The sequence below is a fragment of the Phycodurus eques genome, chromosome 20 (genome assembly GCF_024500275.1).
Source record: "Phycodurus eques isolate BA_2022a chromosome 20, UOR_Pequ_1.1, whole genome shotgun sequence".
In the NCBI taxonomy this organism is placed as follows: domain Eukaryota; kingdom Metazoa; phylum Chordata; class Actinopteri; order Syngnathiformes; family Syngnathidae; genus Phycodurus; species Phycodurus eques.
The window spans coordinates 12,619,943-12,646,321 of NC_084544.1; the positions used below are offsets into that span (position 1 = coordinate 12,619,943).

General features: G+C 40.8%; 2 protein-coding genes across 3 annotated transcripts; one reads left to right on the forward strand and one right to left on the reverse strand.

Annotated features, from left to right (window-relative positions):
- Positions 1–10: 10 nt before the first annotated feature.
- prrt1 (proline-rich transmembrane protein 1) lies at positions 11–12,772 on the forward strand. Its single transcript, XM_061665270.1, has 4 exons — positions 11–464; positions 5,112–5,443; positions 6,501–6,692; positions 9,240–12,772. The coding sequence occupies exons 1-4, from the start codon at positions 449–451 to the stop codon at positions 9,414–9,416; spliced, it is 717 nt and encodes a 238-aa protein (XP_061521254.1). The 5' UTR covers positions 11–448; the 3' UTR covers positions 9,417–12,772.
- On the reverse strand, positions 12,438–25,472 carry tmem268 (transmembrane protein 268). Of its 2 annotated transcripts, none has more exons than XM_061665269.1 (9): positions 25,422–25,472; positions 21,853–21,946; positions 21,658–21,752; positions 21,447–21,554; positions 18,584–18,736; positions 18,383–18,493; positions 16,882–16,971; positions 16,580–16,789; positions 12,438–15,098 (listed from the first exon to the last, which is right to left on the reverse strand). In XM_061665269.1, exons 2-9 carry the CDS (start codon positions 21,944–21,946, stop codon positions 14,931–14,933), a joined length of 1,029 nt encoding a protein of 342 aa, XP_061521253.1. In that variant the 5' UTR covers positions 25,422–25,472; the 3' UTR covers positions 12,438–14,930. The 2 variants fall into 2 exon arrangements, with proteins under 2 accessions (XP_061521253.1, XP_061521252.1); XM_061665268.1 differs by having other exon boundaries at positions 25,294–25,464.
- Positions 25,473–26,379: the final 907 nt, after the last annotated feature.

The window sequence follows — 26,379 nt, forward strand, 5'->3', positions numbered from 1 at the left end:
TGAGGGGAACAGCAGCTAATCCAAATCCGGCCTCTTGATATTGACTTCTAATGGGATGTTCCAGCTCAGTGCCTGCGCCTTTTCCCACTCGCAGCTGACTGTCGCTTTAAGACAACCGTCTCTGGGTGGCTGATTGATTTCATATTCACCGACGTGTTCGTGGACAAACCTTGTTAGACACACACGGAAGAGAGAGAGAGAGAGAGGGAGGGAGAGCAAAGGAAGAGCTCTGCACTGTGTTGCAGGAGAGAGAGAGAGAGAGAGAGAGAGAGAGCTGAGCTCAGGTTATCAGTGCTCCTGAAGATGAGGACATCTTGGAGGATGGACTGCACGCGTTTGGAGTGAAAAGCACCGTTGGGCATCTTTGGGAAGGGGGTTTCGCACCTTTATCTGGATTGGCGACAACAACAATATCCCAAAAAAAGGAGGAGGAGGAGGAGGAGGAGAGATGTCGGGAAAGCACGGTGAGAGCAGTTGTTTATGGCGCATTTATTTCTTTTTAATGGCAAGCCTCATTTGTGGCGATCTCCATCGGCTGTGGATGTGCGCATTTGTAGCCTACTCGAGGCGCATCCCTGCGTGGGTGCAGCCAGCGGAGCAACATCATCATCATCATCATCATCATCATCATCATCATCATGCGGCCTTAAATGACTTCTGGTTGCGTTATCACACTTTTGTTCGCAGGACAAACACATGCAGTTGAAATTGGGGTTGTTGCTTTGATCTCGTCGTCGGCCTAACATTCCTCCTTTTGGTTATTTCGTTGGCGTCAAGGCTGCCACAACGACGCGGTGATGACTGTGTGAATTGAAGATGAAATAAAGAATCGCATCACGGCTGGAACGCAAATGCGTAGGCAATTTCGTCCAGAGACCGCACCACAGTCGTGCCTCCGGTTTCTGGAAATTCAAGCCCTTATAAATCCATCTTGTGTTTTTTTTGGTTTTTTTTTTTTTTGAACCTTCTGATTTCCACTCATTATGTCTTGGAATGCAACGTATCAAATCTTTGGCAATTCAAATAGTTAACACTAATCAATGGTAGCTTTTAGCGGTGGCAACTGGTAAGCCTCGACATTATTTCGCCCAGAAATATAAGCAATAAACAAAAAGAAATGTCACAAAAAGTGGATTAACAGGTTCATTATGTTTTGCCATCTAGTGGGAGAGCATTTATTTGCTCTTCATAGACACAGGACTCAACTTGATTTCTTTCACACTTGGAAAAAAAAGAGCTGTAAAAAGGACTGTACATAATAAAATACATAATTATTATAACAACTGATTATTGGTATATCATTTGTCATTTAAATACACTGGTTTAAAAACAAAATCATGCAGCGCCTCATGTCTTTGACCACAATTGTCACAGGAGATGGACAACATTTTGTTTTGAATGTTTTTAAGTAAGACAGACATCATCGCTGGATCGTATGTTCCACAAAAACTACAAACACAACTTTAAACAGCTTCTCAGCTCTTCAGATGGAGCCAAAGCAAAGTCAAATTACATTGTTCATGTTTCGATAGCACAATATTCAGACCACTTAAACTCGCGCATTTGCTAAAGAGAAGACAAATGGCTGATGTTGCACTTTCCACTTTGTAGCTGTCGGTGTTTCATTGAAAACGAAGCCCCCCGACACCTCTCATTAGTACAGTACTGTACAAGAATAAGGTAACCGCAGTTAAGGGTAGAATGTAAATGGGAGGGGAATATGGATAGTTGACCTTTGAATTGCTCGTGTACAAATAATTGTTTGGCGTGCCGGGCCATCCGCCAAGTGTGAAATCACACAACTGAGTAAATCTTTTGTTAGCTGCCTAGCTGTACCTACAAGAGCTATATCAACAATTCTGCCCTTACAAATGCTGTATATGGTTTAAAAACAAAACGCACAGAAGTTGACACACTATATAAAAAGCCACGTGTCTGGTTGGAGGGGTCTCACTGTCTGACATGAAATCAGACTCAACTTTTCCTGCTTGTCTCAATAGTTGGCAGGAATGTTGTCCCGTTCCTCCTGACAGAACTAGTGTAACTGAACCAAGCTTGTAGGCCGCCTTGCCCGCACATGCCTTTTCAGGTTTGCCCATACATTTTCAATACAATGGAGATTGCGGCTTTGCGACGGCTCCTTCAAATCATCGACTTTGTTATCCTTAAGCGACTTTGTAACCAGTTTAATAGTAGGCTTCGGGTAATTGTTCATTTGGAAGACCCGTTTGCGCCCGAGCTTTAACTACCTGGCTGATGTCTTGAGATGTTGCTTCAGTATTTCCACATCGTGTTCTTTCCTCATGATGCCATCTATTTTGTGAAGTGTATCCGTCCCTCCTGCAGCAAACAACCCCAAAACATGATGGTGGCAAGCTCGTATTTCAAAGTTGGGATGCGGTTCTCAGATTTGCAAGCTTCCCTCTTTTTGCACCAGCCATCCATTTTCAACACCGCTTGTCCTGGTTAGGGTCGCGGGGCGCTTGAGCCTATCCCAGCCGACTTCGGGCGAAAGGTTTCAAGGTATAATAAACTTACTGTATGTACAGTAAAGGTCTGACTTTGAAGAAACAGGTTAAGTCTGATTTCATGCCAGATAGTGAGAGAAAAAAAAGTGTACTTGTCTTTTACATAGTGTAGATAAACATATGCTTTCAACTGTCTGTTTTTTTTTTTTTAATGTGGGAGGACGCCGGAAAGCCCGAAGGACCCCCTCAGGGTCGAAACCAAGATGTGAACCCGGGACCTCGAGATTGCGAGGCACATGTTCTCACCACAAAACAACTGTGCTGCTTAATTCAATTTAATCAAATCATTTTTGACAACAAGACCGCATTTCCACAGCAACAGACTCTAAATGAGGTAGCTTTTACTTTTAGTGTTTCATTTCAATTAAAGGTTGTCCCTCTATAGCCTCTACTACAATGTATTCTCCTTGTTTTAGATCTTGCCCTCTTTTTCGGTCTGTTTCTGGTCCCATTCCTGCTCCTGTGTGTATGTGTGAGAGAGAGTGACAGTTGGAGGAGGAGCACAATTACGTGAAGTCGATCCCAAAGCACAAGTCGTCATCCTTCATCACTCAGCTGCTCTGCTCGCCGTCCCTTCAAGTCCTCCCCACTCCAGCTCCCATGTCACCCCCTCGTCCCTGCTCACATCCTTTTCCAAACAGCTTGTCGTAGCCTCCGCCTCTATTAAACGACATCAGTCAGTTCCGGCGTCACATAATCACAAAGGGAGGCGTGTTTGGGCAGAAAACGCTGCGCAAATGCTAATGAAGGTAGTTTTAGGAGGTTTGATGGAGGGAGGAATGGCCTTTATTCTGCAGAAATGTCAATCAATGTCATCTTTAGCACACGGACGGGTATTCTCGCTGGGAAATGTCAGGGCTGTGTGCCCTTTATGGAGCTCGTTTGACGTCTTTCGTTCGGAAATGCGGTGATAAAAAGTCACTGTGTGGAGGAAAGTGTCGGGACTCATGGCCTTGCAGCGAACAGTTTCCATTGTAATGGGAAGACTTGATTTTTTTTTTGTGTGTGTTTCTGTGGGAATATTTGTCCATTCAGCCAAAAGAGTTCAACTCTAGTTCAGGGCTGCCCAAAGTCCGAGCTGGGGACCATTTGGGGCCAAGGGCCCATCTTATTGGGCCGCCACATATAATAATAAAATCAACCACGTCCTGCATCAAAAGGTTCCAAGAAAATGTTAACATATTGAAAGAAAGCGCACTATTTTTAAGAAAAAGTAATAAAAACGGATGGTTACGAGATATCACTTTATTTTTTTTAGATTTTTATGTGTCAAAAAAGTTCAATTAAAAATTGAGTAATGATTTATTGTGTTTGAAATTGTAAATCAATTTGAATGTAACATGCTAGTAGATTCCAGGAGGGTACTCGCGTTTGACACATGCCTGCTAGCTAGGCCTACTTGTGTTACTAGTGCCGCACAGTAGCACTAGTACTTTTTGGTAGCTAGTAATCTAATGCATTAATATTTCCTGGCCAGTAATCAGGGTAAAATTATTTATCCAAGTCACTGTGTGTTACCGTTGTTGTCATTTTCCTTCGTAAAACCATAGACAGTATTTGCTTTCTTCTCTTGTCTTGGGCATCAAAGTGGAGCGCAGTCGATCTTTTAATGAATGAGGACCGGGGTCTTCAACCTGCTTCCGTACGTAAAGTGCCCCGAGACAACGTCTGCTGTGATTGGCGCCATATAAATGAAACGGAATTGAACTGAAGTAGCTGTTTATTCGACAGTACAAACAGTGAAACACGCAAACACAAAATGAACAGTCGCAAGCAGCCGCAGCAGGCCAAAACTCACATCCAGACGCTTACAAAACAGATGAACCGGCCTTGTTCATCATGTCACTCACGAGGCCACGCCCCTTAAAACACAGTTGTTGTGACTTCAGGCTTGTCCCAACATAAAATAATGATGCTTTATATATAAAAAAAAAACCCTTCATTTCTTTACATTTTCTGTTATTGTTACATGCAATCCTTTTTTTCCCCTTCATTTAAAATAATGTAACAAAAAAATGGTGGCAATTCTTGGAGGCTGGAAGAAATTGATGCAATTTCAATTCATTTCATTGGTGAATATTGATTTGATATATGAGTAGATTGAGTTATGAGTTTGGTCACAGAACAAATTAAACTCTTAAGTCAAGGTACCACTGTATTAATAACTTTTTGCTCTTTCACCGAAAAGCCCAAAATGACATTTAGACTGTTTAGCATACTGTATGTAGACCTACTGCATGTTAAATTATTTTTCGCATGTTTCATAAGCACAAGGTAAAGTGGACCTTTCTTCCTGTCATTTTTCTCAATGTGGCCCTCGGTGGAAAACGTTTGCACATTCCTGTTCTAGTTCCTCCCCAAGATGTTTGATGGGGTTGGGGGTCAAGGTTCTGCGTAATTTCTTTCATCCCAAACTCACCCAAGCTTGCCTTTATGGGCCTTGCTTTCAATGCTTCTCTCCACATAACGCGCTTGCTGCTGTCACCGACCAGTAACAGTTTTCATGTCATGTCTCCATAACGTCCTCTTCACGCTCTGCTCTGCTCATTTTCCTGGCTCTTTTGCCCCCCCCCCCCCCCCCAGGCCTCGACAACTCCAGCCGTCAGACGATGCAGCCGCCTCCCTACATCCCGGGTCCGCAGGACCCCAACGTACCTCAGCACCCCAACATGCCACCCGGCGCCCAGCCCAGCTATCCAGCGCCGCCTCCGCCCCCGGGCTCAGATGGATACCTCCAAGAGACTCAGTTCCATTGTAACGCAATGGGACCCCCGGGGGCCCCGCAAGGCTACACGGTCCAGACTCAGGGTCCCGGAGGAACCATGCCCCATCCTCCAGTGGGATACCTCCATTCCGGGTACCCTCTGCAGCTGCAGCCATGCACCGCTTACGTTCCTGTCTACCCCATGGCGTCGGTGAGTCATATTGAAGTCACAAGACTCTTTATTTTTTTTTCTTTATTTTCGGGCTAGAAAACGGATGGAGACAATGACGTACTGTACATTAGCAGAATTGTTCGGACTTTTAATGTTATGCTGTTTGTTGTTGATCAGAATTAGAATTGGAAAGAATTGAAGAATTACAAAGTCAGACAACTCCAAAACGAAGCGCTAAACTCTATGAGTTTATTTACACAATCCTATCACTGCTCTGTATCTTAAGTGAGTGTAAAATACAAAGGAAAAACTGTCCCCCATTTGCCCTCAATGCGATCTATTTTAAAATAGCGGCTGAAGTGTTAATTTAATGTAACTGTTGGTGTACAGTAGTGAAGTTCAGTCAAGTGATTTTCAGCAGGCAGCACGGCTTCACTTCCCACTCGGTGACGGTGTGAACGTGGGTGTGAATGGTCGACTGCTTCTATATTTGCCCCGTGCGTGGCTGGTGATCAGTGCTAGGGTGTAGTTTGCCCGCCCCCAAAGTCAGCTGTGATTGGCTCCAGTTCTCCGTGCCCTTCAACGGCATAAGCAATATCTAAACTGGACGGATGGATGTCAAATTCATTCGTTCAAATTCATTTCCGCACATTGCGCTGTACCATTGGCTTATCGACCGACAGAAAGCTTATGTAAGTGCACATCGTCATTCTCAGAAGCATGATATTGCCTTTCATATCTTGCAGCAAATTAGAATTGCGTTTAAGAGCATATGAAAGCAGCGGCAAAGCGATGAGACTATACTTTCATCATCTCACAGCATATAGTGCTAAATATAAACGTGTGCACGTCCCAACAGATTTGTGAGAAAAGCTTGGATTTCCTTTCAGAATCAGTATTTTCTCCGGCATACCACGAAATACTCCAATGCGGGCCATTGATTGAAAATATGATTCATCAATAAAATCCTTTTATTTTGCAAAGTTGCGCAAACGAGTACACACCGGTGAAGGAAAGCTCAATTTTAGATTTAAAAAAACAATCTAATTCACAAACAGAGTTCAAAATTCCCAAAATGTTCATTTATACATTATAGGGGCAGCCCTATATGCCTGCAACTGGAGGTCACCCAGCGATGCCACCGGGTCAGATTCATCCCATGCAAATGCCGCCCAACATCACCTTAATGGACCGCCGGCCGCCGCATGACTACCTGCCCATCGCGGTGCTCACCACGGTGTGTTGCTTCTGGCCCACTGGCATCATTGCCATCATCAAAGCGGTACAGGTGAGTGCCCACACACGAGCACGTGCGCACAAAGCTAGCAATCATGACGGCAAGCTCACAACACATTGTAGCCGGCTTCGAAATAATAGAAGTTTGGCGAGATGTAGGCCTTGAACTAAATGCTGTGTATAGAAAGTCACTGAGACGCTGAGTGAATTAGTATTGCACCTGGAACAGGTCAACCCAGAACACTGACGCGCACGCAGCGTACACGTTTCACTCGTCTGTCGGCAATCGCCGGACAGGAAGTGATGTCGGCTGACTCCGCTCCGTATGTGGGCAGCGCACTACCTTCGCCCAAACTTTCGCATTCAAGAGGAACTACTGCGAATGTCACACTTTTAACGAGTCTGCAGCCCAAAACCCGAAGTTGCCTCATCAAATGAGATGACAGGCAGAAGCCAATCAATTTTACTCATCATTAACTGTATACTCTTTATCCTTCTCATCGAAAACTACATATATTTAGAAATATTTGTATTATAAGATTTCATTTTCATTAACTTTTGTCCTGTTCAAGGTGACTCGGCAGCCACTGCTATCTATCTATCTATCTATCTATCTATCTATCTATCTATCTATCTATCTATCTATCTATCTATCTATCTATCTATCTATCTATCTATCTATCTATCTATCTATCTATCTATCTATCTATCTATCTATCTATCTATCTATCTATCTATCTATCTATCTATCTATCTATCTATCTATCTCTCTATCTATCTATCTATCTATCTATCTATCTATCTATCTCTATCAAGCTGTGCTTGTGCAACAGCAGCAGACTGTGCAGGCCGACATGTACCCAACAGATACATTACATAACGGCACCATTTAGGGAGCAACTGGAGGGGATGTTTTCTTTTTTGTTGTTATTTTATTTATTTATTTTTTACTCCCAGTGGTCTTGCTCACGCAGCTTAGTTGGTTTTGAATTGAGTTGAGCTGACAAGGCCTGGGCCTGACGTTGGAGTGTAGATGCAGTGCCACGTGGCCTCTTTCCTTCTGCACGCTTGGTGACATCGATCCGTTTGTGTTTGCGCTGCACCCACTCGTGCATCTTCTAGTTACATAATATTCAAATGGACCCTCCAATGGAAAGCCGTTTGAGCATTTATTCGATATACAACCCCAATTCCGATGAAGTTGGGACGCTGTGTTAAACACAAATAAAAACAGAATACAATGATTTGCAAATCATGTTCAACCTATATTTAAATGAATACACTACCCACTGATTGGGTATAAACGGAGCTTCCCTGAATTGCTCAGTCATTCACAAGCAACGATGGGGCGAGGTTCACCTCTTTGTGCACAAGTGCGTGAGAAAATAGTCCAACAGTTTAAGGACAATGTTCCTCAACGTACAATTGCAAGGAATTTAGGGATTTCAGCATAATATCATACCATAATATCATGAAAATCTTCAGAGAATCTGGAGAAATCACTGCATGTAAGCGGCAAGGCCAAAAACCAACACTGAATGCCCGTGACCTTCGATCCCTCGGACGGCACTGCATCAAAAACCGACATCAATGTGTAAAGGATATCACCGCGTGGGCTCAGGAACACTTCAGAAAACCAATGTCAGTAAATACAGTTCGGCGCTACATCCGTAAGTGCAACTTGAAACTCTACTATGCAAAGCAAAAGCCATCCATGAACAACAGCCAGAAACGCCGCCGGCTTCTCTGGACCCGAGCTCATCTAAGATGGACTGATCCAATGTGGAAAAGTGTCCTGAGGTCCGACGAGTCCATATTTCAAATTGTTTTTGGAAATTGCGCACGTCGTGTCCTCCGGGCCAAAGAGGAAAAGAATCATCCGGACTGTTATGGACGCAAAGTTCAAAAGCCAGCATCTGTGATGGTATGCGGCTGTGTTAGTGCCAATGGTATGGGTAACTTACACATCTGTGAAGGCACCATTAATGCTGAAAGGTACATACGGGTTTTGGAGAAACATATGCTGCCATCCAAGCAACGTCTTTTTAATGGACGCCCCTGCTTATTTCAGCAAGAGAATGCCAAAGATGTGACGAGATGACCATCCTAAACGTGTCACATTTGTACAAACAAAAAAACAAAGACGTTTCCTATGGTTAGGTTTAGGGCCAGGGTTGGGGTTTAAGGCGGTTTTGGATGGGTTAAGTTTGGGATTAGGGTGGGTTAGGGTTACTGGGAAACATATTAACCCCGCCACACTTAAGTCACATACTTATTTTCCTGTCTGGAAGCAGTAGGGCGTGTTCTACCGGGATACAGCAGCCAATCGTAGTGCAGTGGTGAGTCTCCTGGAGCCAGTAACAATGTGGGAATCCTAATAACGCCCCCCCCCCCCCCCCCCCCCCCACACCGAGTTGGATGAAAAGTTAAGAATTATTCAAATTATTATTCCACTAACGCAATATTCATCAGAATATCGTGTTTTAAATCGTGGTGGTACATGTAACGTATTCTTGCAAGGAAAAAAATGAGGGCTTTTGATACTCTGGAAGTCAAATAAATACTCAAACGGCTTTTTATACCCTCCCTCTTCATTTAGGTGCGTACGGCCATCGCCAGAGGGGACATGGTGACGGCAGAGATCGCCTCCCGCGAGGCCCGCAACTTCTCCTTCATCAGCCTGGCGGTTGGCATCGCCTCCATCGTGCTGTGCACCATCCTCACCGTGGTGGTCATCATCGCCTCGCAGCATCACGATGACGACTGGGAGCCGTAGCAGGACGGGGGGAGGGGGACCGTTAAACATCAGCTTAGATAATTACATGGAAACAGGAGCACTGATCATATGCACTGCTACTGCTTGCAGCTACACCAGGCTGGTCTCACACACACACACACACACACACACACACAACCATGTGACCAAACATGCTGCCATCAAACACACATTGACAGCCAAAACAACCAAGCACGCTGGATGTCCAAAAGCCAAATACAAACTGTTATCCACCTTATATTTACACTGAGCTTCAATTCGTTGGTGTCATGGGAGCAGTGACGCAAAGATTAAGTCACTAAAATATACTAATATTTAACCAAGTATACGGTATATATTTACAGTGCAGCATATGAGTATTTTTGGGGTTGGATTGCTGTGCCATGTGGAGAAACAGTGTGCTACTCTTTGATTATTGGCGATGCACTTGTGTTAGAGACTCAAATTAAGTGTCACGGGGAGCGGATCGATACACATTTAACACACGTTGACAAAGTGGCAACACGACCTTGTTTGCGAGACGTTTTGTATTTTGCTGTCAAAACATACAGTATATATAATATGTGTCAGTTTGTGGATTTCTTGAAAAAGTGATTTATTGATTTATCTATCATGTGCCAGACATTTACGTTGTGTTCAAATCGGCTTGAATTCAATACCACACCGTGTTATCAGTATTACTATGAATCTGAGGTGAGACGATGCAGCTTCTTCCGGCCGTCGTTCGCGTCGTGCATGATAATAAATCAATTGTTGTGAAGCGGTATAACATTTCTAAAAGCAACATTCTAAACGATTTTGTCGTGAAGACAAGAAAATAAGATTGGTTCAACCCAGTCATTGATAGATTTCGATATATTGTTTTTAGAAGCGTATTGGCCTATAATGTGTGCGCTAGGCACTATTGTGAAATGGTAGCGATTAGGAGACCGCATAACCTTGCATGCCATCCTCAGTTTGAATCCATTCATCTTTAATACGGAGGCTTGGTGTGCACATGTAAGCTTCTATATACAGTATTCATTTCCTTCAATATGAGTGTGGTGGTTTTAACGTAGCAATCGTTAGAGCAACGGTGACTTTAAGGAAATGGGAATGGGAACACTTGAAATGAATGTTCATGATGGAAGAGGGAGACAAAATTAATAATAATGCCTAAACTGCTTTGTAGCCCTTTGGTCTTAGTGAGAATTCTTTTTTGTTCGCCTGTTAATCCCTGGACGGGAAGTATTTTTTATTTTATTTTATTTTTTTTGTCACATACACTGGGTGCGGAAAGTATTCAGACCACCTTCAATTTTTCACTCTTTGTTATATTGCAGCCATTTGCTTAAATCGTTTCAGTGCATTTTTGACCCTCATTAATGTACACACAGCACCCCCATATTGACAGAAAAAAAAATAAAAAATCGTTTTTGAAATTTTACTAAAAAAGAACAACTGAAATATCACACAGCCATAAGTATTCAGACCCTTTGCTCGGTATTTAGTAGGAGCAACTTTTCGAATGATTTTAGCAAATGGCTGCAATATAACAAAGAGTGAATCATTGAAGGCGGTCTGAATACTTTCCGTACCCACTGTCTCTCTTCAACTGCCCCTTTCCTCATTTGGATGATACTATTTAAATTATTTGAGTAACTACACATAGATTTTATAGTTTATATAAATGTATACATTTTGTTATTTGTATTATACTGTTGCCAATAGTCGGTGTTTATTGAAGAAAGTTTGGTGCTTTAAGTGCTAACTAAAAATGTATAAAGTTGCTTACATATAGTACAGTATGTTATCTTTGTTTGTTTGTTTGTTTGCTGTGAGAATGTTTGTTTGACATTTATAGGTGGAATGGAAGGGAAACATGCCTACTTTGCCTTTGAAAAATATGCATGTTGGGTTATTAAAGACTCGAAATCACAGGTATCAAACTCAAGGCCTGGGGACCGGATTCGGCCCGACACATCATTTTATGTGATTCATTAAAGCTAATGAAGTGTGTCTACTCATGTTTCTTGCTAAATGCATCTGTACTTTGAATTTCGGGGGGAAATCTGTACCAAAGGTGTGATTTTGTTTTTCTTTTACTTTTATCTGCTTTTACAAACATTTACTATATTTTCACCAAACCCCTTCTTAACATCGGACAATAGTTCTTCTGTACTGTATACAAAAGTATCCGCTTGCCACTGTTTTACATGTACGTACGGTACGGTAATAACAATCCAATGCAATGGCAATAGCGTATACCGTATGTACGTGAACAAAGTAATGAGACAATTTAATTCAACCTACTAATAATTGTTGGTAGAAAAACTTCCTTGAAGGTTGTTCTTTTCTTTTTGAAGCTTAAAGCCTGTCTTCTTTCTGTCAGTCATTTTGGCAAGCAGAGAGCGGTGATTTAATTTCTCGCTTTGGAAGAAGGTTTCTGAATTGTTTGTGAAATTATTAGTAGGTTGTCGGTAAATTTAATTGGGCTCATCACTTTTTGGCTGCCCATTGTAATAACATGACGTGGTGATTATACATTTATATGCTTTTTACAGTCATAATGGACTTCTACTATTTGACCGATGCCGAAAATGAGTTCGACACGCCTGCGAATTGTCCATCGGTGTATAATTGAGTGTAAATGTTTGTTGAAATGTGCCCCTGGACTGGCTGGTGACCAGTCCAGAGTGGACCCCACCGCTAAAGCTCTAAGACAGCTGGGATAGGCTCCAGCTCACCCGCGGCCTGAATGAGAACAAACACGATAGAAAATAGATAGCTGGAACTAGTTGCCAAGAAAATATTAAGGAAAGACTGCAATATATAAACAAAATATTTAATGGGAAATTCACTTTATATATATATATATATATATATACACACACACACACACACACACACACTACATGGAACTTAGATCTATGTGTTGAGTTCAAAAGGAGCAACACAAAGTAGACAATCCAAAAATGTCAAGCTATTAATTACTTTGTAAGTTACACTGCAGGCCCTTATTAAAAGAAATGGTTCACTTAAAGCATGGATTGCAGAGCCGCGTTGCTGTTAAGTGCGTATTTGCGCTGTTTCTACTCAACATTCACTTCTAGCATATCTAGTTTAGATAGCGCTAAGCTGCAGCTTCTTCAGTGCTTTGCTTTCTTATGCAAATGTTATTTTTATTTATTGCGTGATTAGTCCATATTTAATTTCCTCTAACCTTGTCATAGCAGTAATTGTTTTTTTCGAGGTTGGCGGCTGACAAGTAAATACGAAGTGTACCAGCTTTCTGTTTAATTGTGATTATTTATTTATGGATGTGGTGCAAGGGAGTTGAGCTGTTTTGAGTCATGAATAAAATGTATGAATTACGATCTGTGATTGAAAACGTATCTTTTTCTTTGGGTGTGGGTGTGTGATTTTCTTTTTTCCCACCTCTGTGTGTGTGTCTCTCCAACCTCTCACTAAAAAGCTATTTATAGCTGACCCGTTTTCCTGCGCCTGGGTCTTTTTCCCTCTTGCTCTCATACGCTATGACAGTGTGTCTCCCTGTCTTGTACATATTCACTTCATTCTTGGGATTAAAGAAACATGTGTTTCTATCTTTATGTCATGTTAAGACAATGCTGTGCCATTGAGAGATGAGGTCAGTCTTGAGACAGTCTTGAGTCAGTGCACTTTGGATGCAAAAGCAGATAGCGGAAAATGGATTATGGATGGATTGCCGGGAAAAAATAAACCTGAATTGTTCCCAGATGATGAATCAAAATACAGTAAATAGACAAAAATAGCATGCCAAAAATGTGGGTATTCAATCACAGTTAACCATCAACAGTTTGGCAAACATGATTTTGAATGATATCCAGCATACTGTATTTTTTGTGTGAACAATATGCCTCCTGGCACACATATAGAATAAGACTTATAGAATAACTAAAGTCAATACATCGGTATATACATGTACAAATATTCACAAAGAATCTATAAATATACATTGCTCAACAAATTCATTCAACCATCTGTCACGAAGACGAGACGAGACCATCCAGCATCGCGAAGTGCTTTAATGCGGACTCTTTCCATTTCACTGAGCTCTCCGCGGCCTAACATTGGGAACAGGAATGAGTAATTAGACACATCAGTAAACATTTTGATACGAAAATTTCTAAGAGAAGTCAAAAATGAATTAGGGGAAATTTAACCAAGAAAATCGTGTTTCTATGCAGGAATGCAAGTGAATAACTACAATTGACCATGGACCCAAGGACGCTGACGTAGGAACAGATAATGCACGTACTATTTGTCAATACTCGGAGTGACATCATACCGGTGATACACGGTGTGCTCTGCCAGCGACTTCAACAAAGAAATGGAAGGCCGCGTCGAAAACTAAGAATTGGAGCACGGGATCTTCTTGGTATGTGCTTGTTTGAGAATAGGCGCAGATGTTTTACGTATGAAACATTATACATGCACGATAATGGGAGACTGTTGGAACATTATTGTCTATAAGATTGCTACACGACTTACTTTCTTATGTGCTATTAACAGTGATGGTTAAAGCGACTCCCAAAATACAAGTCCTTTGAAAGTACGTATTATAATATTGCTTTCTCTGAATTGTAATTGTAAAACATTGCACCTGTTCCTAGCCATGAGTTTTGAATGGACGATTGGGAATAAATTAATACAGTTTCATGGAAGAAATATTTGAATTTAGGTTGTAAATGTAGGCCAGTCTTTCTGATAAGTGTTTTAGGTCAGCAGAGAAGGTCATAATGGCCCATTTCTTTCCCATTAAACTTTTAAAAACCACACAACAACAAAACATGGATAACATTTACTTGTCAGGCTGCATTTGCTACTTTAAACATGAACTAAATGTGAACTACTCCAAAGGGTCATTTCTGGCATGTGCTGTATATAACAATTTATATTAAACCAGCCAGTGACAACGTGAATGTCAACTGAAACGTTGGCCAATGGAAGAAACAAAAGCCATCCCATGGTGGAATAATACATGCGGACTGAGGTAATGAAATGTCCGGGGAAAGATATGGCCTGGGAACTCAGAACCAAAGATGGAAGCTGAGCCAGCATCGTGTGCCCAGGATCACAGATGGCCGTTTAGCCTCCCAAGGAGAACCAGCGTCTCGTGAAACTGTTTAACTTGGCCTCATGCTGCACACCCTTCTCTGCTCTTCTTCAAAGAGTGACAACTGTCTTTTAGGTGGGGCTCACTGCATGGCCGGGAATCTGCGCATGGTTATGCTGTATTGGCAAAAGCACTTCAGCGACTGTGACTCCATTTTTATTTTTCACTTCCCTCGCGCAGCGGTATACGTGAAGCTCGTTCGTATCGCATATTTAGGATCGCGACGCAAAGCAAAAAAAAAAAAAAAAACCTCTACCAAAGAAAACTTGCTTGGTGAAATTGTGTGGACTGGACACCAGCCAATCGTAGCAGAAGGGATCCAGTATAATTTCAAATTGTCCATTTAGTTCCACTTTTTCCCCATCCAGTCTGTTGTGCTATTCGAGTATCTTGAGTTTGATGAACTGGCAAAGGCAGAATGGCGCGGTGGGGCAGTGGTTCCTCGGAGGTTGTAGGTGATGGTGTGAGGGTCCAGATAGCCTATCAGACACCAGCAGCTTCACGTAGGCGGCGCTGTAGGTCATCAGCAGCTGGTGGGCTCGAGCCTACGGCAAAAGAGCAATGATGAAACCCCGAATATTGACAACATTTTTCGGGAACCTATCCATTATTCGCTCTGGCCAAAGCAATAAAAGTATTACTTTTAAAGCACGTTGTGGAATCTTGGTGTCAATGAACTACCATAATGTCTCGTGTATAATGCGCACCTATGTATAATATGTACCCCAAAGTTGACCGCAAAATTCTGCATAAAACCTCCTACCTATGTTTAATGCATTTTTACAATGCATGATTTTGCTTCGAACCATATGATCAACACATGAAGTATTATCTGTATTTTGTTCATTTTTTCAAATAATTATTCTGAAGTCAAGCACTTTATTTGAACACTTAATATTTTCTTTTTATTTACTTGCTTTTATTTTGAAATTCACAACCCTACTTTTGCTTAGCAAATGAGAAAACACAGTTGTGCTCATATGTTTCATTACACAGGGAGTATTTGTAAGATGGGTACAATTGTTTATAGAAAACATAGAATGGCCAGGCGAAAACACATTTAATTTTATTTTAATGGGATTCAAATAAAGCTGTCAAGCATTTCAGAAAAGCATTATCATGAAACAAAACATAACCATAAAAAATTAATAACGGTTGTTGTTCAGTCATCAGTCATATTAAAAAGAAAAAATATATATATATATATATATATATTTCACAAATTCTGCAAGGGTATGTAAACTTATGAGCACAACTGTACATATATGTAATCATACGTACCCCTGTCATATTGGAATGAAAGTGTAGACTATACCTTCTTCATAACCTCTAGGTGGCGGTGGCATATTGGAATGAAAGTGTACAGCTTTTTCATAACCTCTAGATCGTGGCATACATTTATAAAATGTAGAATTTTTTTTTCGTTTTCCCCTATACCTATGTATAATGTGCACTATTGACTTTTGAATTTTTTTTTTTTTTTTTGGGGGGGAATCCGCATTATACACAAAGAATTATGGTATGTTACAGTCGGTTGAGAAGCTTCATTTATACAAAAATAATGTTTTGCCGCCATCTCGTGGCATCTTGGTGCCAAGGACCTATGTTTAAGTGAGTTGAGCAACTTCAAATGGTTATTTTCAGCTACCGTGTGGAAACTTGGTGCCAAAGAACTATGTTGAAGTGAGTTGAGGAGTTTCATGTAGTGCTTTGCCACCATTTTGTTGGATCTATAGGCAATTACAGTATCGACCTTTTTGTGAGGGACATCTATTACTTGCAGAATTTTGCTATTCATGGCAGGGCTGGGTCCCTATCTCTCATGAGTGCATTTCCAACATCCTGTGGCATCTCGGTGTTAAATAACTACGTTGAACTGATTTGAGGAGTTCCATTTAGACAAAAATAGTGCTTTGCCACCATCTTTTTGGGATTCACAGGCAATTACAACCCTTTTTGTGGGGAGTGTCAATTACTCGCAGATTTTTGCTTTAGAGAGACTTTGGAGTGCGACTACGTGTCTGACCTGAGCAGGTAGCGATACATCAGGAATGAGACTGTAGTTGGTTGTGACTTTAGATGAAGAAGAAGAGGAAGTGCAGCCTCTGTCTTCCTTTCTCAGTAGAGGCCTCTGCTCCTCTGAAACTTGCTCCACATCCGAGGGAGCTTCTTCGGGGTCCCCGCTCGGGACCTCGGTCACCAGGACCAGATGGGACATCTTCTTCTTAAGATTGCTCTGGTGAGAGTGTGACACTGGGTAAAGTGTTTTCACGACACCTTTAAAGTATGTTGACCCAGTCTGAAGGCCAGAGTGCACAGATAACTCACCCAGGTGTCAATGCCCCCTAAACTGTGCTCCTCTAGAGTTTCAGTCAGCGTTCGCAAACAACGAGCCATGTCCCAATACACGAAGTACAGCTATGGAAAAGGAACAAATGTCTGCATTATATGCATAGCAAATTAGTTCTTCATTTCAGATGTGTACTACAATTTTCTAATCTTGTACTTAGTTCTGCTTCTCGCACTTGGTATTTTAGTATCACGTTTACTTTTATTAAATTAGTGTATTATTTGGGCAGCATGGTGGTTAAATGGTTAAAAAAAAGAAAAGAAAATACTGAAATGAATACTACAGTATATTACTTATTTTGAGCAAAATAACCTGTCTATAGATCTGGAAAACCTGACTTGACAACATTTCTTAAAACATGTAAAAATAACTAGCCTAAAAAGCACAATGTCTTGAAACTAGTGTACTGATACTATCCTCATCGATAGCACTGCTGTGAAACACAAGGCCCGGGAGCCACATCCGGCCCACCGAATCATTTTATGCGGCCCACAAAAGCAAATCTTTTGCCTCAGCTTCTATGATTCTTGCTCAATTTTCAAATCGTCATATTTTGCAAGCATTTTTAGCAGTTTACCCAACTTCTTTTTACTGTAACTTGAATAATAGTTGTACAAACTATTATCCTTGACTTCTGCTTTTAAAACGACTTATCAATCAATTTATTGTGTAAATGTAAAACTATAATATATGGAATACTATGATGAAGCAATTAAACATTTATTTCATGGTTTCACGGTCATAACGGCCCTCTAAGGGAAACCGTAACTACAATGTGGCCCGTGAAAACAATGAATTTTTTTGGTTTTTTTTTTTTAAGATAAACTTACTCATAACCACTAATAAAAAAAAAATTTAAAAAAATGATCACACCTTATTAAGATTTGTAAGGGGAACAAAATGAAAGTAAAGATTCAACACAAAAACCGCCAGGTAAGAAAAGCTATCTTGGTAGACAAGGAACAAGCAGTTTATCCAGTGTACTAAGACTTTCTATGCTTGTTGTTCTGCATTCCTCCAGTGGAATCTGAAGAATCACAGAATTGGATGTTCAAACTGCGCATTATGTTGCAGTGGCTTAAACCTTTTTTTTTTTGTTTAATCCATGGCAGTACATTTGTCAAGTACAGTTCACTTGTATTTAACATTTAAGAACAATAAATGTGTATTTTATCTATTGGAACCATTTATTTTCAAACATGTATTCATATACACATTTTATTTAACTAATAGTTCTGCCATAAATTTTAACTGAGTCATTATTTAAGTATGTGGGTTTTGTTTTTGTTTTTTTTTACTTCACAAAGGGTTGGAGAACCACTGGTGTAAAATACAACATCCATCTCTCCTCAATCGGGTAACGGATGAGCTGGAGCCGAGTCCCAGCTGGTCGAAAGGTGAGGTACACCGCCAGCCATTCCTAGTAAATTGCAACATATCCTCACAGTTTTAACTCTATTAGTTGATTTAAGGACCAACCTGCATGCTTCCTTTGCAGTTGTACACCCAGTCAGCCACGGCCACCAGCAGCTTGTGTTTGACCATCGTCTCATTCACCTGGATCAGCCGCACATCCAAGTTCATGTTGAGCTGACACAGACATCATGTACAGTATATGTGTTATATGTATTTCCAAAGCATAGCATCCACAGAACACTGAAGGAGATATGTTTATTTTACCTCTTTTTTATTTCGGTTGAGAACGAAGATGATGGCAGTGGTGAGGAAGATAGAGATCAGACTGACACACAGGCACAGGATCCAGTAGTCACTGACGGTCATATAGAGGCGCAGGGTGGAGAAAACGGCACACCACAACACTACGTACAGAAACTGCAGGACGTAGCACAAGCACAGAAAATGGATAATCTATTGACACTGAAATGTCATCGCTCCCTTTTTTTTCCCCAGTAAGTGATGCACAGGTGGACGCTGAAAGATCCCTTAATGCAGGGCAAAATCCACAGTCCTCATTCGAAAGCAATTATGCAAAGAAAACGAAGCCACGCTGCTGTGACACGTGTAGAATGTGGTTGGGTATTGTCTTGCTGAAATAAGCAGGAGCGTGCGTCCATGAAAAAGATGTTGCTTGGATGGCAGCATATCTTTCTCCAAAAGCTGTATGTACCTTTCAGCATTAAAGGTGCCTTCACAGATGTGTAAATTACCCATGCCATTGGCACTAACACAGCCCCATACCATCACAGATGCTGGCTTTTGAATTTTGCCTCCCTAACAGTCCAGATGGTTCTTTTCCTCTTTGGCCCGGAGGACACGACGTCCACAATTTCGAAAAACAATTTGAAATGTGGACACGTCAGACCACAGAACACTTTTCCACTTTGCATCAGTCCATCTTAGATGACTGATGAAAAGATGAATGACTGAGCAATTCAGGGAAGCTCCTTTTATACCCAATCATGGCACCCACCTGTTCCCAATTAACCTGGTCACCTGTGGGACGTTCCAAACAGGTGTTTGATGAGCATTCCTCAACTTTCTCAGTCTTTATTTCCACCTGTGCCAGCTTTTTTTGGAACGCGTTGCAGCCATGAAATTCAAAGTTAATGATTATTTGCTAAAAACAATCAAGTTTATCAGTTTGAACATTAAATATCTTGTCTTTGTAGTGTATTCAATTAAATATAGGTTGAACGGGATTTGCAAATCATTGTATTCTGTGTTTATTTATGTTTATCACAACATCCCAACGGCGGCACGGTGGACAACTGGTTAGCGCGTCTGCCTTACAGTACTGAGGACCGGGGTTCAATCCCCAGCCCCGACTGTGTGGAGTTTGCATGTTTTCCCCGTGCATTTGTGGGTTTCGGGTTTCCTCCCACATCCCAAAAACATGCATGGTAGGTTCAATGAAGACTCTAAATTGCATGTAGGTGTGAATGTGAGTGCGGATGGTTGTTTGTTTGTATGTGCCTTGCGATTGGCTGGCAACCAGTTGAGGGTGTACCCCGCTTCCTGCCCTCCTGATGGCTGGGACAGGCTCCAGCACTCCCCTGACCCTTGTGAGGAGAAGGCTCAGAAATTGGATGGATGGATGGATGGACAACATCCCAACTTCATTGGAATTGGGGTTGTAGAATGAAACTTTTAGCTATGAATATGTCTGTTTAAAATAATATTTTAAAGCCAGTGCAGTACATTTTTATAATACAGTTCAGTTGTATTTAATTTTCAAGTACAGCACAATACATTTGCATTGAATCTTTCACATTCACTATTCATCTGCCTTATACTGAATGTGTGGTGTCCATTTTGACTGAAGTATAAGTTACCAAATATGGTTCCTTGCCCTCAAAAGGGCTGCTAAAGTTTGTTTCTGAGTACAATTGGTGTGCCCAAAAAACATTTTGGCTTTCTGTGTCTACTAAGAACCTAATGTTGCCTGAGGCGCAATAGTTGACACGTAAGTGACGATGGAGGAGGAGGGAAAACTAATTAGTATGCTTCCTAAACATTCAAAGTGTTCCATGACTGGACAGTTTCCACAATGATTAAATTATCACAATTTCAGAGGTGGCAAAAGTATGAGCACGCTGTACATGAGTAAAAGAACATATACTTGTGATCCAACTCCTTTTAAGTACCAGTTAAAAAAAAAAAGTACAGACTCTGAAATGTACTTAAAAAGCCAAAATGTTTCTTTCTTTCTTGGGCTGTCAATTATACGCAATAGCCTACCCATTTTGCTAACTTGGCACAACAGGAAAAAGAAACTTCTCTGCACAGAAAATAGTTTTATTAACTTGCGTAGTACTCGTACTGAGAAGAAAAAAGAAATCACTGGACACGCAATCAAAACGTGTTCCCATAGCTTTGCTAAATAACTAACAAAAAAACTAACTAATGAAAAACTAAATTTGATTAAAAAAATAAATTTAAAAAAACAGCTAAATTACCTAATGAAAACAACTGGGAAAAAACACCTTACTTGGAGGTCTATGTTTTTTCAGATAAGAACTTGAGACTTCTGAAATAAGGCCATATACTGTAATATCTTGCTTCTCTGAATGTGTTGGGTCATCGTTGCTAATACTCCCTGGTTCATGTTCAGTCATGTTGCTGTTGTTCCTATTCCTTCCGCTTAATACTGTAAGTCCCAAAGATCTTGATCAATCAAGATGTCAAACTCCTTTGACTTAACCTCTCGTTTTAAAAAAATATATTTTTTATGTCGTGTTGTCATTCACTGCGGTTTAAAATAGAAGCCAATTGACAAAGTACGAAGTAGAAAGTATCGGTTGTACTGATATCACATCTGCTTTCATATGTTGGGCGTAAAAATAAAAGGTTGTCATCAAAAAAAAAAAAAAGACATATACCTAAACATCTCCTGAAGTACAGTAACAAAGTACCGGTATTTGCACTTCTTTATATTCCACCACTCCACATTTCACACAATTCCAAATGAGAGGAATAACCCATCAAAGTCTGAAGAGTGAAGAAGTTACAAGGTACCAATGTACCAGTCACACTGTTGAATGATGTGTGTGCCATTGCATGCAAGAAAGTGGACCATCTTTACCGGCGCCATTATGAAATGGAAGAGGGACGAGTTGAAAGTCATGTATCTTCTGACTGAAGGAACTTCCAGGGCTGATTTCAGTGGAGCCTCAATGTCTGTGATTGGAATCTGACATGATTAGAAAGGGGGAAAAAAAAACAATATTTATACACTCCACTTGTTCACCGAATAAGATGTAATAGTGGAGAGTGATCAAGTATATGCGTGGGACCTGGAAGCCGTTCCTTTCCAATGCGGCGCTGCACAGTGAGAGATCAAAGCTCGGGTTTATTAGCGAAAAGCTTGGAATTGCCAGGACACACTGACCTAAGGGCAGGAGAGAGATGCTGTGTGTGTTAACATACTGGATGTAAAAGGGATCAACAAAATGAGTCCATTAGGCAAAATGCAAAGATTTAAACCTTACCATTTGCCAATTTGGGTTTGTTGTTGGTCTGTGATTGAACTTCCTCCACATCACTCTCCTCCATCGTGTGATCATCAGAAATCTTGTCCGCCATCTGATCAAAGGAGAACAAACTCATACAAAAAATGTCAAGCCTGGGTGGATTTCCAACCAATACAAGCTGTATAAAAAAAAAAATCCACCTCAACAAATGTATTACAATTTTTACATTTACCACTATGGGCTCCATTTTTGTTACTGTCCTAAACCTAGCTGTGCGCATGGGCGCAACTGCGAGGAGGCGCATTAGACCTGGTGTTGATCATTTCGGGGACTGGCGTATATCATCATATTTAAAAGTGGGACGTCTGTGCTGCTGTGGGTGTGTTCACAGCAGTGGTGGTTCTAGACCAATTGTAGTGAGCAGGCAGCCTGGGGGCATGAGTTTTGTCAGAGGGGGCGTGCTTTCTCCACAGAGCTGCAGGCCAATCAGGGTGTGATTTTGAAATTGGATGCTTCTTTATTGTAAAAAAAATAATAAAAAATTACAAAATTACAAACGCAACACTTGTTTTTGCTTCCATTTTTCATAAGCTGAATTCAAAGATCTAAGGCTTTCTCTTCTTGGAAACATGGGTAGGACTAAATGGAACAGTCCATAAATGGTTCAGGTACTACCTGGAGGAAAGGAGTTATTTTGTAACCATTGGAAGTGTTCAAACTCATCGAATGGCTATGACCTATGGGATCCCTCAAGGGTCAGTTCTTGGACCCTCCTGTTCAGCCTGTATATACTACCCTTGGGTCAAATTCTTCAGAACTTCAATTTTGAAAATCATAGCTATGCAGATGACACACAGTTATATCTAGCAGTGTCTCCAGATGACTACAGTTCAATTGAGGTGTTGTGTCACTGTCTAAAACAGATAAATAACTGGATGATCCAAACATTTCTTCAATTAAACCACAGCAAAACTGAGATAATTGTTTTTTGGCAATATAGAAAAGAGGATTGCTGTTAGTAAATACCTTGGGTCACTCTCTTTAAAAACCAAAGACCAACTCCGAAACCTTGGTGTTCTGATAGATTCTGACCTGACTTTCAACAGTCATATCAAATCAATTACTAAAACTGACTTCTACCATCTGAAGAACATATCCAGAGTGAAGGCTTGCATGTGTCAAGCAGACCAGGAGAAGCTCATCCATGCTTTTATCTCAAGTAGACTTGACTATTGTAATGGTCTTCTGACTGGACTCCCCAAAAAGAGCATTAAACAGCTGCTGCTCATTCAGAATTCTGCGGCTCAGGTTCTGAACAGAACAAAGAGGCCAGAGTGTTTTATTCCAATTATGAAGTCTTTACACTGGCTTCCAGTCACCTTTAGAATAGATTTTAAAGTTCTGCTACTGGTCTATAAATCACTAAACTCTTTAGGTCCTGAATACATGAATGAAATGCTAATGGAATATAAACCCAGTAGGGCTCTGAGATCGACAGACTCAGGTCAATAGTGGAGCACAGAGTCCAAAGCAAACATCGTGAAGCAGCATTTAGCTATTAAGCTACACACAAATGGAATACGTTGCCAACAGAAGTGACGTCAGCCCCAAGTGTGAATGTTTTAAAGTTTTCAAAACTCTTGTTTTCCCATGCTTTTTAGAGCATTCCCACTTTTAAAGGATATTTCTGGCACTGTATGCTGTTTTAATTGTATTTTTTTTCCTCTTTGTTTTAAATGTTTATAAGCTGTTTTTTCCCTTTGTTTTGAAATGCTTTTGTAAATGTAAAGCACATTGCGTTACTTTGTGTATGAAATGCGCAGTATAAATACATTTGCTTTGCTTTGCTTTGCTCTATGGGCACAAAATGCCTTTTTCTCTCAAATATTGTTCACAAACCTGTGAGCACTTCCCACTTTGTCTTAGGGAAGCTCATCTGCAAGCTCGTTGTCTCGACCTTACTCCAGTTCATCGTCCTAACCGACTCGAATGCACACATTCGGCGGCGTCTGGGATGATCTAGATCGGTTTATACGACAGCGTAGTCCAGTTCCTGCCGATATGCGGCAACTTCGCACAGCCATTGAAGAGGAGTGGACTAACATTCCACTGGCCACAGTCAACAACCTGATCAAATATATGTGAAGGACATTTGTTGCACCGTGTGAGACAAAAGATGGTCAGACCAGATACTGACCCCATCGATACAATGCAACGTCACATTTTAAAGTGGCCCAAGGCACACCTGTGCAATAATGATGTTGTCTACTCAACATCTGGATATGCCACACCTGTGAGGTGGATGCCTGGATGAATTCTTTTGGCAAAGAAGTGGTGCTCACTCGCGTAGATTACACAGATTTGTGAACAATATCTGACAGAAATAGGCCTTTTGTGTCCATAGAAAGTCTTACATCTGTGAGTTTAGCCTATTAAAAAAAATAAGAGCAAAAACAAAAGTGTTGCATTTATATTTTTGTTGAGTATATTTATACTGAATGTCTGGAAAATGAATGAAATGTTAAAAACTTGCAGCCATGTAAACATAGCTCTAGACAAGATCTATTGGCTGACTGTGACTTCAGCCACACATCATTTTACAACCTCACTGCAGCCAATTGAATTGCGCGCAGACAAGACTTCCCATCAGCACATGACTACTGAAAGCCCTTGAGCATGTGACACTAAAGTAGCATTTTATTTGTTAGCATGAGACTAGATCCAGAGGAGGAAGTTGCTAGCAAAGTAGAACTAAGATCCTGTCGTTTTTTTTTTTTTTTATGAGGCTTCACATGAATAATAAACAATAAAGAATACAAATATTCTTTTAAAATGAAATTGAAATTGAGTAAGATACGACACAGCTCTTCACTGCACATTAACACGCCACTTCCCCTATGGTCCTCTCAACAGCTTAACGTCTGTAAAAGGAAAAACCAAATCAAGAACCAAATTACCAAAAGAGACAAAATGGATTAAAACAAAACAAAACAAAACAAAACAAATCTCATCTGTCCTGTCTCCTTGTCACATTTTAACACTGGTGTCATGTCACAGTTTGCCATCGCCACTGGAAGTTCACACTCAACCTCATTGCTCTTTATGTTTCATATTGAATGTGTTTGCCTTCATTCCCATTGACATTTACACTAGTACAGCAAGCTACACAGACACTAACTCCCAGGTCAAAACAATGTCATGGTGTCCACAATTGCACAAAGTGCACCTTCAGTGTTTCAACACAAAAGAGGAACGAAAACACACTCAAAACAACGTCATTTTTATTAGCTGTGACTGCATTTCTTCTTCTAAATCTTCTCATCAGTTTCTATTGACAATGAAAATGGCATGCGTGTCGACAATTTTATATTGTTAAATGCATCCTGGCAGTGAAGCTCAGAAGCTGCTTTCAAAGGAGATCATGTTTCGAGAAACCAATCATAATAAAACACTACCGACCTGCTCTTCTGATCAAAGTCCCTCATGGCAGCGAAATTGGGATGATTTTTTAAAATATTCCATTTCATCTGTTATTCCCAGATAAAACTGCCATGTCTCGAGAGCAGGTCAGTCAGGATGAGACGTACCGCATATGGGACTTTCACACTTGGATGCAGCTCTCAGCTTCTCTCTCTCTCTCTCTCTCTCTCTCTCTCTCTCTCTCTCTCTCGCTCTCTCTCGCTCTCTCTTGCTCGCTCTCTTCGCGTGTGACTCAGCTCAGCAAGGCCTCATGACTATTGGAATGCTGTTCACGCTTCAACGCAATTGTCTATGGCACTACTTTGGAGCAGTTTACTTTGAAGGAGACCTATTGTGCATTTCTTTTTTTCTTTTTCTTTTTTTCACAATTTAAAACAGTTCCCAGGTGTCTTAAGAAAATGTGTGTGACATGTTTTCGTCTCTAAATACCTGAAACATCAACAATTTTCAAAGGTGACGAAAAAGAGCCTGCTTTGAATGACCTCGGTGATAAGAAAAGGAGCAGCAGACCATCTTCAGCTGTTAATCCTGGTAATAGTGCAAGGCTATTGTTCTTCAGCTTTGATCCTGGACACCCACTTTTGCAAATTTTGGAAAATGTTTAGTATTCAATCACCGCTCTTTGTTTCTAAGGTACATCCAAAATGACATCATTTCCAAAATGGCTGAAAGGAAGGGGACTCTTTTAAATAAACTCTAAAACAAGTATTTTCACTATAAACTGCATTATTGAAAGGGAAAAAAAGGAAAAAAAGATCATTACTTTTTGGCTGCCCCTCATATTTGTCTTTATTACAAACACATAACAAAAGAAGTGGTGTTTTTGGAGGGGCTGGAACAGATTAATGGCATTTCAGTTCATTTCAAAGAGGAAAATCGATTTGACATACGAGTAAATTGCGTTACGACCTTGGTCATGGAACAAATGAAATTTGTATGTCAGGGCAGGCTCGCTCCTGTCATCTCATTGGCTGTTCACTGTGTGTATGAGGCGTATGGACACAAATACACCCAATACCCTGAAAATGCTTATTGGTGCTTATTCAATAATATTTTGGGTTTGGG